The following is a 15,497-nucleotide window of genomic DNA, read 5'->3' as shown; positions in this document are numbered from 1 at the left end:
TGCCCACCTCTGACCTAAAAAGACTATTATAAAACACACACACACCCTCCGGTGGGATAGCCATGTGATAAATTGCATAGAGCTTGCACTGTTGACCACTTCACCTGTCTCTTGCCCACTAGTTCGCTTCTTCTGGGACAACTTCTAACATTTCAAACCTCTGAGAAACTTCCACCATCACCATTTAAAAAAAAAAAATCTTTTACAAATGTTTCTCTTCTTTCCCTCCTAAAATTACACTTTCCAGAAGGGCATAATGGATAACGTTCAGTCCTGCACCAGTAACAAATTTATAATCCATGAGCCATCAGGATGCTTCTTATTACTGGAAGACTGGAAATTCCCTCCATGCAGACATACACTTTTGAACGGTATGTCATTTATTTATAGCCCTGGCACATCACAAGTTATCAAACCTTCTAATCTTGGCATTATGGGGCAAAGAAAAGCTACTTGACTAATTTTAGAACCTTCTTAAGATTAGTTATTAATTTGCTCTCTCTCCAAGGCCTGTAAATTGGACTCTCAGGATTAGGACAATCTCACTACATAGGTGGAGGGCTATGAAATACAGAACCAATTAAAATTGTTATGACCCTAATGTAATATGTCTAAAACATATGGGTATATGTTTTGTGCCACAAAGGTTTTAATGGCACTCATATGGGAATGAGCTGCATAATTCAATTGAAACTGCTAATTCATAAGTAGTGTGACCAGCCCAAATTGATGTTGACAAAAGCTTTGTACCATATCTTTATATCCTAAATAAAAACAAACTTCAGACTGAAATCTAATGGGAACCACATTCTTTGGCCAACCTGTTGTTACAATTGGTGTTTTCTCACTGCCTTTGAAGACGGAGCATCTGCACTTTTCCCCCCCCTCTTTTTAAACAAATCAGTAGTAACATCATGGAATTTAGCACAATTGAACTCCCGTTTTCCTAGTCCAATGATCCAAATTTCTGATATGCCCCCTGAACCATTCAGGTAATTAGGGTTTTCAGATCAGAGTATTTCCTTCTCATTCACAAGCTGAGCAGACATTCCTCCTTAGGACTTGCTCGCCCACCCACCCAACGCAACCAGACAGACCAGTCCGGTATGAGAAAATAAACTTTTATTCCCCACCACTTGCCCAAATCCCCCAGCTATAGCAGGCTTTTTTTAATCTTTATTTTATTTTTAAGCTACTTTTATCAGCTTTGGACTTTTGACATCAAATATAAAGAAGAATGATGGCGTACCAGCCCTGTTGCTCTGGAATGAGCTCTCCAGATGTCCATGGGACTTCACTGCCGAGGGGAATGCTTCAAGCCGCCTCTGAATGTTCACAGTGGCTGTTTTGACAATGTCAGCAGCAGAACCCTGAACTGCTGTGTTCACAGCCTGGCGCTCTGCCTGAGGATTACAAAGATATCAGCTCTGAAAACTCACCCCATGGTATAAACCCCGTATGTTACCACTTTGTAACAAATCTATGGTGACATACAAATAGACACCACAAATAGACACACAGTTTCATGAAACTAGCATGGGGAAGAGAAGTCAGAGTTTCTTACACAAACCACAGGCCTCTAGTCACTAGAGAAGAATTTTCAAAGACTTGAAATTATTAGTACTAAGGCTGATAAGCCTTTATCAGCCACCAGCCATTACAGGGAGACCACCACACTTGTGGAGATCTGATTTCATCCAGCAGAGGACAATCACACAACTAGTTGGATGCATTATGGGATGCTTGTGCCTTCTTGCAAAGTATCAAGTATAGGATACTACCAGAAGCAAGATGCTTGACTTCACAGATCAGAGGTCTGATCTACTGTGGCAAATCCTGCCAGTCAGAACATTACAACCTGTTCAAAAACCAAAACAAGCTACATTACTACGGTTATGGGGCAGGTTTTTCACATAAAAGAAAGCTCTCTCTACTAATGCTCTCCTCAAACAAGAAAATTCTCTTCACAGGTGGTTCTTTCTTCCCCTCCTAATTGAAATTCATGAAGGAAAATTTAAAGGAAGCTGAAATTAAAATATCTTACAAAGGTCTTAAATATAATTTTTAAAAAGTAAAAATTGAACAGAAGTTGCCTCTCTTCACAATCTAATCAAGTAGCACCTATAAGATGTAGCAACTTTTAAATTAACCAAATAGTCTGTTTTTGAGGGGGGGGGGGGTTAAAATAAATAAATAAATGAAAATTTAAAAAAACCCAACTTCTTGTATCAATTTTGAAAGTCTGCTGTTTCTCCATGCATTTATTTGGTATCTGGATTTCCACTGAGTCCTAATTATAACATTGAGCCTCCTACTGAGAAGTATAACGCTGTGTCAGGAAAATGGCTGCTCCCCCACTGAGTCAACTCACTATTAGGGAAATAGCAAAACAGTGACAGATATTTTTAAGTCACCTTGCAAAACATTTTCTATACATAGTCTCATATTTCATAAACATTCAGCTGTCTAGTCACTGCGGTTTTCCTTTAAAGGGCCCCCTTTTTAACTAGCAAAAGTGTAGAATTTGAAATATCTTTTTGATGAAATCCAGACAATATGCAATTCATGAGGACTGTTGGGTGGGACTTGTTTATCCCAAAGAGTTAAACATTGCTCTACTTCTTTAAATTGTGCCCATTTAAATCAATAAATAACTCTCTGCAACTCCTAGGTGAGGGTCATCAAGTGAGGTTATATGACGATTTCTGCACACCAAGCTGCAGTAGATTTACTTCAGAGTATGAGCAAAAAGCTCTAAAAAGGTAATTAAGAAAACACTGAACTAATGGAATCGAGTAACATGCATGCCCTGAATGAACTTGGTAAAGCCACATTGATGGTGCTATGAAAGAAGACATTTTTAAAGTGTTCAAAAATATTTGACTGATAAATCTTTTTAGATGACATGTTCTTTGGGGGGCAGAGACAGCACATTCCTCCATATTTAGAAAGCACCAAGCACTGTATAGGCACTATTATAAATAATTGTATTATTATTATTATTATTATTTATAATCTACTATTATAAATAATAATAATAATCTTGGAGAAGGGTCTCTCCTGGAGTTCAACCTCAGGCCAAATGTTCCCAGCTGAACCCCCAAGGAACATTCGTATACCTATCTAAATGCCCATTTGTTTTTGTCATGTTACAGAGAAGCAGCAAGTCCATAACCAAATAACCATCCTTTACACTGATGACTACTTCAGAGTGAGGAAATAACTGTGGTCCAGTACAACTGCAATTTCTACTGTTCAGAAAGAACGGTTCTCAACATACATGAGCTTTGCTGTAAGGGTTTGGATCTTTGATTGCTGGCAAGTATCTGTGCCTCCCCAGGATGGTCTGCACAAAACCATCCCCGCTGCATTTCTTCACCGTCTCCCTCAGGAATTTTTGAATCCCTGGGAAAGGAAAGAAAAGAAAAAACATCCCATCATTCCACACTACTGCCAGAGTTCCATCACTCCCTCACTATATTGTGATCTTTATGCTAGAACATCTGGTATTTCATGTTTACTCCATACTTTGTTTTTGCACTAAGGCACTGACACTAGCTTTGGAATCCCAAATATCACATCACTAATATGTGGAGAAGAGGAAGTCCTTACACTTCTCATTCCCCCTGAGAGACAGGGGAAGCGAGTGAGGGATCTTTCTTTCAGGTGTATATTCAGCTCTCCTGGGTTAGTTTATGATGATTGGGAGGAGAATGAGGTTGTAGCTAGCTGTGCACAACTTTAATCCAAGTGGTAGGATGTCAATGTTATACCACTGCTATTTATTCTTTATTCTGGGAAATCAGGACTCATGGTGGCACTGAAGGGACATATATCAGGAGGGGAATACATTGAAAGAAAGAATCAGAGCCCTTGATGCCCTGTACAGTGCGACTTCAGATCTTCAGAAGAAAAAGAACTCATCCAACTACAAGGAAAGGAGAGAATGTGTCTTGGGCAGTAAAAAGAAACTCCAAGTAAGGGTGTGCTATCCGTTGGGGATCAGAGTTGTACTGAAGTGGACAAAGATTTACATTTTTTTAAAACCCCTCCAGTTTTAGGATTTCAGAAAGATTCTTTTAAGGACTTTAAAAAAAACGGAAAATGTTAAAAACAACATGATATACTAAAGGAGAAAAGTACGCAAAATAGAGACAGAATTACTTGATATATTATATGTGTAATTTAGTATGTTGAATCGGTATTACATGCAAGTGTTCTGTATTATGAAATGTTATGAGATATTGTTTTCTTTGTATATTATAGTGGGGGTCATATTCTAATGGACCTCAGTCAAGATGGGAGACAATCCAAAAGTTATCAGCGATAACCTTAAAACAGACCCAGTGCGGGAGCACTGACTCTTCACTTCATTATTTTCCAGCTCAGCTCCAAGCTCTCCTATTAAAGCTTGCTGTGACTCATCCCACTTGACCTCTGCTCATTTTCTGAATGCTACTCCCCTGTTCAGACAGTTCTTCCAAGGAAACCTGAGATGCTCCTTAAAAATATGATATCTTTATATAAAGTGTGTGGGAGCTACTCTGAGCAGCCAGATAAAAATGGCAGGGCTAGAAGCAAAGCTGTTTAAGATGTGATGAAAGCTGAAGGCAATGTGGAAAAGATCATTCAACATGGAAGATGACTAGTTGTGTTTACAAATGACAAATCGAATCCTTAGGTCCAGAAATATTACATATCCTTAAAGCTGCATGTTCTAATAAGGAACTTATTCTAAGTTGGGAGCTTTAAAAATCAACCTTCCAGGGTGGACTTATTGACAGTCAAAACAACAAAATTGTTAAAGTAATGCGGCATTTAATTTACAGGACATAGTTTAACAAAGCAGCGGCACAGAGTATATGTGGAAGCAGAGACTGCATTGTTTTGTGTACACATACAAGCTTGAGAAACTTTTTCTTTAGGCATAGAAGGAGTTACAAGTTGAACCAGTCCCAGGAGTGGAAGGGAATTTGGGGGAAGAGAGTCAGGACCACAAACGTACTTTACCTGGGTATCTGGATTTGAAGGATTCGATGTAGCAGGCAGCATCATTTTCCTCAATACCCATCTGTTCTCCTAAAGATTTAGCTCCCATTCCATAGATGATTCCATAGCAAATCTGTCAGAGAAAAGACAGCAGGATCACAAGTACATGGTTAGCGATTCAGAGAGCAGAATTAACACAAAAGTTAAACTGTGGAAAAGAGTAAATCCCAATATGATTTTAGGATTTCAGTCTGGATCCTGTTGCTTTAGGGATATCATAACTCTGCATTCATGGAGAAATGACATTTATCACACACTTCAAGGACACCATTTTGAGCGTGAATCTTCTGAGGAACATAAGATTTACTGCGACAGATCAGACCACTTGTCCATCCAGTCCAGTATCCTACCTTTAGAAGAGGCAAGTAACTGATGCACCATAAAGATTCAACTTCCCTTCACCTATTTTCCAAGTAATCCACTTAAGAGTAATGGGGGTGGGAAAAAAGACTAGACAATCTTCAGAATTTGCAGCTATTAGCTTAAGCTCTGATGTGTTCATGCCAACAGTATACAATACTGGTCTCAAATCCCAATGAATGTTGATGACTGCAGAAAATTATGAACCCAATCTCCCTCTTCCCATCTTATTGGAGATAGTTTTCTTTGATAGAACAATCAAAACCTCCTGATAGGGTGCTTAAAAATATTCTGGATAGAGGTCACATGGCAACTATTTTATCTCCTGGGGGTCATGGGGGTGGAGGAACTATTACATTCCCCCATTTTATAATTTAATAGCCAACGGTTTTTGAAGAGGCAGAGAGCTCCTTTACTTCAATAATAATCTTTGATCAAGTCCTTTCTACTCATTAAGTTGCTATGTCTGATGGAGTTTAGAAATTTTACCAAAGACTACCTGCTTGGCTTGTTGCCTTATCTCGTCTCCAACAGCTTCAGCATCAATCATCTTCCATTCAGCTGCAATGCTCTTGAAGACATCAGCTCCACTGTTCAAGACCTCAATGAGCCGGCGGTCCCGAGACAAGTGAGCAAGGATCCTCAGCTCGAGTTGGGAGTAATCAGCAGCCAAGATTAAACCTCCTGCAGCCAACAGACTGAATGAATCCGAACAATAACCTTCCATAAATTAACACTCAGATATCAGGTCCCAGTCCATCACCTAAGAAATTACAAACCAGATCCTCATCTACCTTGATGGGTCATCATTTACACAGAAGCGAAGAAAATGCAACACACTGCCAAATCAGATTTCTCCACTCACTCACACTGGTAGCTTTAGAGAAGTGTAAATACAGGGCTGCCCGAGGACAAAGGCAGTGGAGACTCATTTGGCTAAGCAGATTACTGCGCACAAAACTACACCTACTGCCCCAGGTCTGAACAGCTTTTCACCAGTATGATGCTCTAGTAGCTTCTCTTTCTCATGCCTCTGCCTCCCATTGCAGATACTTTTAGCTGATTTGAGGCTGGGTGAGAACTCATTTGTGCTATCCTGTCCCAACCTCTGTCAGTGAATAGCTTCAGGGCTTGCCTCTGCTGCTGCTCAGTGTTTTGCCAATCAGCCTGCCCAAAAAGATGTACATATCATTTCCTCCCTTCACTACTAGATCTAGATTTTCCTTAACTCAGTGAAAAGATACAAGACAGTGCAATACCAAATCATTACCTGGAAAAGGAACAAAAGCATGCCTCATGCTAACAGAAAATGGCATCCCTCTTTCTTTGGTTCCTTCATCAGCCAGAACCTTGAGGCCACAAGGCAAGGTACTGCACCGCTTTCTACCTCTGTGGAGACAAAACATTGTTTACTCAACTGATTTTTACAGTCCCTATTGCTGCATCAACTGTGGTTACAAAGACTTTTAAAATCAGACTAACCATTTGCAAAAAACAACAGTCATAATAACTTTGTATTGTTCCTTGGAGGTCTGACTCTGGCAGACTGTGACACTGGCAGACCAGGTGCCAGCTCATGCCATAGCCACTGGGCCTCACTAAACACAATGGGAACAACCTGAATATTTTGTGATTGTTGGTGTACAGCAACAATCTATCACTAAGTCCAGCTTGCCTGGGTGGCAAGATAGACTGGAATGCCAATGGGGACTGTCTGTTGATTCCGTAGTAAGACTGTTATAGTGCTTTAGGAGTTCACATTGTTACTGAGTTGATGAAATCTAATTATAGAATATATAACCAGCTTGGGGTCTCTGCCCTCCTTCTTGACAGTCTGCCCTGAGGTTGGAACGTATGATCATGAGCCACTCCAGACAGTGTGACAACTAGATTATTAATATTTTGTGATTTGTGTCAAGCTCTGGATGGATAGAAATTCAAACTTAATTCAACAAGCACAGAAAGAGCATTCTAAAACATTTAATAAGAAACTTAAAACAACCTTAATATGTGTTGGATACATCAATTCTCAAAGAGTTTATTAAAACATGTTTTACATTTAAAACTGATTTATTAAACAAACGAGGTATTATCTGTAACTAGTGAATTGAACTGATTGTTTCTGGTCACGATGTGCTTCACGATTTACATTTAGTAGATCTCATCCTCGTTTTTATTTACAGCTTGGAAAAGGTAAACAAGCTTTCCTGCTTTTTCTCCTCCCAATCCATTTCTAATTTTGAATGAAGTGTAATCCCAAAGAGATTACCTAGGTTCCAGGGGCTCTGTCTGCTGGCAGCTCAGGGAGAGGCACACTGTCCCTGGTAGGGAGGGGGAGCCAAGGCAGACTCAGTCCGTTCGGCAACAAATCGGGAGTGAAATGCCCCTCCCAGGGAGCTCAGGAGAGGGGAGAAGGCAGTTTGGAGCCAGTCAGGGAATGTGCAGGACTGGTTGTGGGGAGCTGGTGAGTCCCAGACCTGCATGCAGGGTTTTCCCTGAGAACTGGCCTTTGGGGACCTGAAAGCAAGATCCTTCAAGCTTGGCCCTTTCCCTCTCCAAGGGGACTCCCAGTTTGTAGAGCTTTGTTGGGAAAGCTTCCCCCAGCCAGGTTGAGTTAGCTCTCCAGCTCTCTAGGAGAGATCAGTCACCATATGGCCAGCTCTACTCTGGCTGTTAGTCCAAGGCTACTGCCTGCTGTGAGTGTATCTGAGTGCTGGGGTGGAAGACTGAAGCTTGAATTTTAGTATAGTTTTGTAATCTGCACCTTGAGCCCTGTACCCCTTTGTTGAGGGGAAATCCTGGAAGCAGCCCGACTCCTGCATGAAGAGGACACCTGCCAGCAGTGATCATCAGCCCCTCTGCAGTGACAGAGGAGTCCAGAGCCATCTCTGAACCCGAAGATTGGTCATGGAGTTATGAGTCACCATCTTTCAGTTAGCTAGTCAGGGAAATTGTTTGGGAGACCCCTTAACTCCCTGAACAGTGTCCTCAAGCCAAAGGGCAAGGGTTTGGGGGCTTTTATTATCTGCTGCCCTATTAAATCTGCAGAGGGACTTACCACCTTATCCCACTTGAGAGTCTCTTGGGCTCTACAGAACACAGTCAATCAAACTGCTAACTGCTGCACAGAAGACATCGTTGTCATGGGTCATCAAGGGCCCCTACAAAGTTCACGTACCAACAGGACACTAGTTTGTGATATCAGGTCACATGACTGGGGAAATTCATGGGTATTATCAGCATGGGCACCGGTGACCGTGAGAATAATGTTTTACCCTGTTGTTTTATTTATTTCCTGTTTAATATAATTAATGTGTTAAATATATTGTATGTCTCTTTGTTATTTCTTGGAAATCTAGCAAGTGATTAGAATTTTCTTCCCAAGCTGCCCTGCTGACCCTGCCATGAAGGAGCAAGGACTGTGGAGGAACTGCCAAAGAAATTCATATGGGAAGAAAAGGAAGTTACACCCCACTGAGTGGGTGGTGGGATCCAGAAGAACCCAGGCCTGTCCATCAAAACCTGTAGGGAGATTGGCGCTAAAGGGGGCAACTGGGTGGAAAGGGGGTACTACAGAAGTAATCATTGAAATGAACTACGTGAATCAACTGAAAAGAAAAATATTCTCTCTGCACCTGCAAAAGAAGCTACTGCTGTCAAAAGCTGGTTTTAGCACTTCCACAGACTCTGGTGCCACCTGCTTAGCCAGCGACTTCCACCAGTTCAATGGTTTGGCTTTCTTTAAAACTTGGCAGCAAATATGTATTGCCTAATTTTTTTTTAATTAATTTAAATCATTTTAATAGATTATAGTAAGTTTAGGCCTTCGCATACGTGTCAATTTCAAATTTGATTTTTAAATAGGTTTATTTTTAAAAAATAAACTTATATTTAATATAAAATGAATTGAAAAAAATGATTTAAATAAAAATCTTAATTTAAAAAAATGGATTATTATTCACCCTGATGCCCAAGCTCAGATGAGTCTGCGGGGTGATAAATGGTTGGTAACACAGGGGACTGCACCTGGGTCCTGGTCAAGGAGTGAGAAAGTTGCAAAATTCCACCCTGAAGCAGGTAAGGATTAAAGGCCCAAGATGTGAGGTTAGTGCATTCAAAGAAACCAAAAAGCTAGCTCTGTAACCGTGACAACCGCCTTCAAATTTGAACCTTCTCCCACCCACTACCCTCAGGCTCAGAACACACATTCCCCCCCAACCTAACTCCCTGTAGGGTAGGAGTGAGCCAACACCCATCACAACACACTCAGAAATGTGCACGCACACACTTTGTACGCAGTGTTATAGCCATGTTGGCCCCAAGACATTAGAGAGACAAGGTGGGTGAGGTAATAGCTTATATTGGCCCAACTTCTCCAGTAAAAGATATTACCTCACCGACCTTGTCACACATGCTTGTTATTGGGGCTACAAAAGCAGGAGCAGAAGCAGCAGGGACCACATGCAGGAAACACTGTTTTTCCTTTGTAATGCGGAACAATAACAGCCCAAAGAAGTCTATTCTCTGCTTTTCCTCTGCAGAGAAGCCAAAAGTCCCACGGTGGCAGCCTCTGGGGGCTTGAGTTGCTCCGGTCCACCTGAAGCCCATCAGTGGCAGAAGGTGGCACTGCATCCAGCTGTGTATCACCACACTACATAGTAATGACATTGTTAGACCCTAGTGACCAGCCATTCATGCAAGGCTCCCCTATTCAGGGGCTCTGAAAGGACTTCTGAGTCCTTAGTTTCCAAGTAAAAGACTCTAGCAATCAGTTTAGCAGAGTGAAAAAAATCTCCCTTTAAGATTAAAGTCAAATTCCTTAGCCTGGGAAGAGCTAGACAAAATTAAGAGCGGAAAGACTCCACCCACTTTTTATCAAATTCTTGTTAGCTTCCTTACTTTCCTTTCTGGTTTCTCTCTTCTTTCGAGCAGAGACTACAGGAAATGAAGAAGATTCAGGAGGTCATGGAAAGAAATTTTTAAAGACAGATGGAGAAGGTAGGAGTGGCTAGTGGGGGGGGGTACAGAGAAAATCTCTTCAGCGAAAATTCCCCAGTTAAGCCTCTGAATCAGGGATTTGCCATGCAGGGCTTGGTATCATCATCTCATTTAGCTACATCAGAGCTGTCTAATAAGGACACTTTAAAGGACCAGGTTAGGAGCCAAGAGTTAGGAGAATTACCGCCGGCTGGTCAGGAGGGCAATTACCAGAAAATGACAAGGCAATCAAGTTAACAGAAATAGCACAAGTGGAATCGCTGCTGGCCACATTCCTACCTGCCCCCAGGAAAAGTAGCACCACACCCTCGTGCTTGGGACGGTGGGCTCTCTCCAACCACGGTTGGCATTTCAATCTCAAAGTCTTTCGGCACATTCTGGATATTAGGTTCTATGAAGCTTATGCGACCTAAAATGAAATAAGACCAAGAAGAAAATAAGGACCAAGGAAGAAACTGTTAAATGCAAGCATAACATAACACACACACACACACACACACACATTTCTGTGCAGAGCAGAAAACAAAGGAAATCCATGTGTCAAAATCACTGCTTTCTGAACTATAAACTATAAAGGACCAAGTCTCGGCCTGACAAATTTCTTGGATCAGCACCTGAGCAAGGAAAGCTGCGCAGGACGCCTGCGCCCTAGTCGAGTGAGCCGTCACTATCACTGGTGGGGGCACCTTCGAAAGCTCATAACAGTAGCGGATGCAGGCCGTGATCCACAATGATATTCTTTGGGCACACGCTGGGCAACCCTTCATCCTATGTGCAACAGCAACGAACGACTGCATTGACTTACAGAACTGTTTCATTCTATCTATGTAGAAGGCCAGGGCCCGTCTGACGTCCAGGGTATGCAACCTGCATTCCTCATCCATTGCGTGAGACTTTGGACAAAGGACCGGCAGGTATATGTCTTGACCAACTTGGACCTGGGAGACGACCTTGGACAGAAAGGCCGGCTGCAGACGCAGTTGGATCGTGTAAAGTGGTTCCAATGTGAGCGCCCTGATTTTGGACACCCCATAGGCCGAAGTTTTAGCAACTAAGAAGACGACCTTCCAGGAGAGAAGCAGGAGGGAGTGGGAAGCAAGGGGCTCAAAGGGGGGGACCAATGAGCCTTGACAGCACAAGATTCAGGTCCCACGGGGGAACCACATCCTGGACATCCAGGTAAAGGCACTCCAGGCCTTTCAGGAACCACGCTGTCATGTGGTGGGCAAAGACCAACCTGCCTTGAATGCCAAAATGGCCACCAGGTGCACCTTGACCGAACACAGTGACTTTTGAGGATTTAAAAAGGTAACAAACACACAGAAAGATGTACCTGACCGTGTCCTTGCAGGGTGACAGCCCATCCTTACCTGATCAGTTATATTTCAATAGTTCAGCCCAAACTCTACATAACAAATGCACTGATCAGAGACCCCTGCAACACAGAGGCAAAATCAGCCAAGCTAAGGATGTAGTGTAAAAGGCTTATCTTTGAAGCTCTTGAACATCATTGAGCTGGGGGAGGAGTGGTCCTGGCTGGACAACTTTTCAACCAGTACAGACTGCTGTTAACATACAGTGAATCAAAACCTTTGTGTTTTTAAAATTACTTAGCTTGTTAAGTTAGATATTAGCCTGCGTTTTACCCTTTTATATCTTTTGTAGCCAATCCTGACTTTTATGCATCATTACTTGTAATCACTTAAAATCTAACTTCCTGTAGTTAATAAACTTATCTTATTGTTTTATCTTAGCCATTGTGTTTGGTTGAAGTGTGTGGGAAACTCCATTTGGGATAACAAGGCATATCATTTTCCTTTGATGAAATAATAGACTTTCTATGAGCTTGCATTGTTCAGTAGTGTGCTGAACAGTACAAGATGCATATTTCTGGGGGAAGTCTGGGCGGGAATCCTTTGTCCGTCTCTGGGTTCCCACTCCTCCTTCTAAATGGAAAAGCACCAGGTTAAAGATGGATTCCAGCTCAGGTGACATGATCACATGTCACTGTAAGACTTCATTACCCACTTGCCAGCACACACGTATACAGAGCCATCTTCAGACAATTGTCCTGGTTAATGGGATCGATCAATATTCCAAACCACCATTAATGGCCCACACTTTGCATAATTACAATAGGACCTCAGAGTTATATTTCATATTTCTAGTTTCAGATACAAGAATGATACATTCATACAAATAGGATGAACACAATCAATAGATTTTTTTTCTTCTTCAAGTGCTTGCTCGTGTCTATTCCATGTTAGATGGACTCACAAGCAGTGTCCCTGGAGGTGGGCTCGGAGTTCACAGTCGTGCTGCTTGCAACACTGATCTGCCAAAGCTGGTGCCATCCCGGGCCTGCTGGGTGATAGCGTAGTGGGACACAAAGGTATGGATTGAAGACCAGGTGGCAGTTCTGCAAATACCTTGAATTGGTCCCTGTGCGACGAAGGCTGCTGAAGAAGTTTGCACTCTGGTGGAATAGGCAGTCACGATAGACCCGTTGGGCCGAGGTAATCACTACCAAGAAGGCGATCTTCCACAAGAGGAGCAGCAAGGAGCAGGATGCCAATGGCTCAAAGGGGGGACCCGTGAGCTGAGAGAGAACCAGATTTAAGTCCCATAGAGGGATTGGGTCACAGACTTGAGGGTAAGGGCCTCTCCAAGCCTTTCAGAAACCTGAGCATCATTTTGTGAGAGAAGACCGATTTGCCCTGGATCAGAAGATGGAAGACTGAGATAGATGCCAAGTGCACCTTAATTGATGAAAGGGCCAGACCTTGGAGTTTGAGGTGAAGCAGGTAGTCCAAGCTGGATTGCAGCGAAGACCTGGAGGGGGAAACTCCCCGGCCTGAGGCCCAACAGGGAAAACGTTTTCACTTGGCCAGGTAGGTTGCCCTGGTGGAGGGCTTCCTGATACCCAGCAGGATGCACTGGATCTGCGCCAAGCATGCCCATTCCTCTGCATTCAGCCACACAGAAGCCATGCTGTCAGATGAAAGGACACTAGGTTCGGGTGGATCAGATGGCCCTGATTCTGCGAGAATAAGTCCGACCGGAGCGGGAGTTCCAACAGGGCTGCTATGGAGAGATCCATAAGTGTGCCAAACCAATGATGGCGTGGCCATGCCGGAGTCACTATGATTCTCACCTTGTCTTTCTTGACCTTCAAGAGGACCTTGTGCACCAGGGGTATTGGTGGAAAAGCATATAGAAGCACCCCCGTCCATGGAAGCAGAAAGGCATTGGACAATGAGCCTTTGGCGAGACCGCAAATTGAGCAAAACTGTTGACACTTCCTGTTCAGTCTGTATACAAACAGGATGCCTGGGGAGTCCACCACCTCTGGAAGATCACGTTTACCACCTCTGAGTGGAATGACCACTTGTGGAGAGAAGGACCTACTCAGGAGATCCATATTATATATGTTATATTTATGGCATTACTATATAAACTCAGTCAGGACTACATCCATCCATAAGAAAAGGAAAAAGCAAGTACATAACCACATGCAACAAAGAATGTCAGCTCATCCATGATAGTCAAAGATGATATTTAATAAAACCAAACAGTTCTGTGGGTAAAGTGCAACATCTGGGAGTCAACACTCATGACTTCTCTTCCCAGCTCTGCCATTCACTCTGTGGGACCTTAGATAATTGACATCCCTGCTTTGTGCCTCAATTTCCATACCTGTAAAGTTGGGATAATACTCTAGGGAAGGAGGATGGCTAATTTAATTAACGTTTTTGAAGTAGCTTGAGATCCTCATATGGAAGGTGCCCCAGAAATGTTTTAAACACTGAAGACCCCACTAAATGCTGCAACTATCTGTGGGGATACACCAGAAACTTATATGTTTACACACTCACAACATTCTGGTAATATTGCTGGAAGAGTGTAAAGCTACACAGGATTTTAAAGACTCTAATCTTAATACAAATTAGCACTCTTCTGTATTTAAAACAGTCGTCATTAGTTTGGTTGGAAAGTTAGATATTGAACATACTGAGCTCTTCCTCTTCACCCACAGAGGTTGCCACACTCTGTGATCAGAAAAGATTTCATAAACATCTTACTACCTGTAGCAGTGTGAGTCTGAGATATAGGATAGATCCTCTCCATCCCCAGTGCAGGATTCAAACGTTTCTCCCTCTGCAATGGAAACACCACTTTGGTCATTGCATTGGTGATCCTCCTCCATTCTAGAATCAGGCCCGGTAATGGGTGTAAGGCCTTTAATTTTTCCAAAACATCCTACAAAGGTAACAGCAGGATAGATATATTATTAGATGTCTTACAAGTTCTACAAAAAAGAGTTTCTTCAGTTCTGCAGAGAAGATAAATCCTAATCTACAGGGAGTGATATACTTACAGTAGTCTTCAATTTTTCTAGTCACATCTCAATATTATGTGAGCATTAGCTCCGCTTACATTTGCTGTATGGGCAGCAAGAATGCCATGATACATAGCTGCTGTAATAACATGCAGCCAGAGAAACAATTATTAGAATTATCTTGTGTCTTGAGTCCTAAATAAAGTTTTTAGAGTCTGCTTCATGCATCTGAAGAAGTGGGTTTTTTACCCACGAAAGCTTATGCCCAAATAAATCTGTTAGTCTTTAAGGTGCCACCGGACTCCTTGTTGTTTTTGTGGATACAGACTAACATGGCTACCCCCGATACTTGCTTCATCAAATAAGCCACGTGAAATTATCACTTGCACCATCCCTGTGTTGTCTCCTCTCTCCCAGCATGAACTCTCCTCCTTCCTGATCTTACACCATTGTGCCTTTTCTATCTATACATTAGGAGTGCCCAAACAAGGACCTTGATCACACTCGTCCTGGGACAAAGTGGACCACTAACAATTAAAACCTTGCAGTTGAAGTCAAACAGCAATTTCTACTTATGGATCAAGGTAGGTACAAGCAAAAGCAAAAAAGGTGGCATATAATAATGCACATTTATATACGAGTACAGCCCCTGAGCTCCTAGCAGTTCCGTACAGCACTCAGCACCATAAAAGTTAGTCAACCCCTGTTGTGTATTCTCACTTAATTTCTGCCCTTCACCCCTTTGTTGCCT

At 42.4% G+C, this 15,497-nt stretch overlaps 1 protein-coding gene across 2 annotated transcripts in view; it reads right to left on the bottom strand.

The window, feature by feature from the left end:
* The window catches only part of POLQ (DNA polymerase theta), a 149,928-nt gene that overhangs the window by 17,522 nt on the left and 116,909 nt on the right, over positions 1-15,497 (bottom strand). Inside the window, exons 22-28 of one of the 2 annotated variants that reach the window (XM_054042860.1) lie at positions 14,493-14,667; positions 10,687-10,816; positions 6,680-6,798; positions 5,909-6,093; positions 5,011-5,122; positions 3,281-3,405; positions 1,250-1,403 (exon numbers count right to left, since the gene is read on the bottom strand). In XM_054042860.1, coding sequence (XP_053898835.1) covers positions 1,250-1,403; positions 3,281-3,405; positions 5,011-5,122; positions 5,909-6,093; positions 6,680-6,798; positions 10,687-10,816; positions 14,493-14,667 — 1,000 coding nt within the window. Of the gene's footprint in view, positions 1-1,249; positions 1,404-3,280; positions 3,406-5,010; positions 5,123-5,908; positions 6,108-6,679; positions 6,799-10,686; positions 10,817-14,492; positions 14,668-15,497 lie in introns of those variants that run through there. The other variant, XM_054042870.1, reaches the window with a different exon arrangement.

The sequence above is a fragment of the Malaclemys terrapin genome, chromosome 1, assembly GCF_027887155.1.
Source record: "Malaclemys terrapin pileata isolate rMalTer1 chromosome 1, rMalTer1.hap1, whole genome shotgun sequence".
Taxonomy (NCBI): domain Eukaryota; kingdom Metazoa; phylum Chordata; order Testudines; family Emydidae; genus Malaclemys; species Malaclemys terrapin.
Note: the sequence above shows the minus strand (reverse complement) of the source record. Positions and strands in the feature narration are given on the sequence as shown.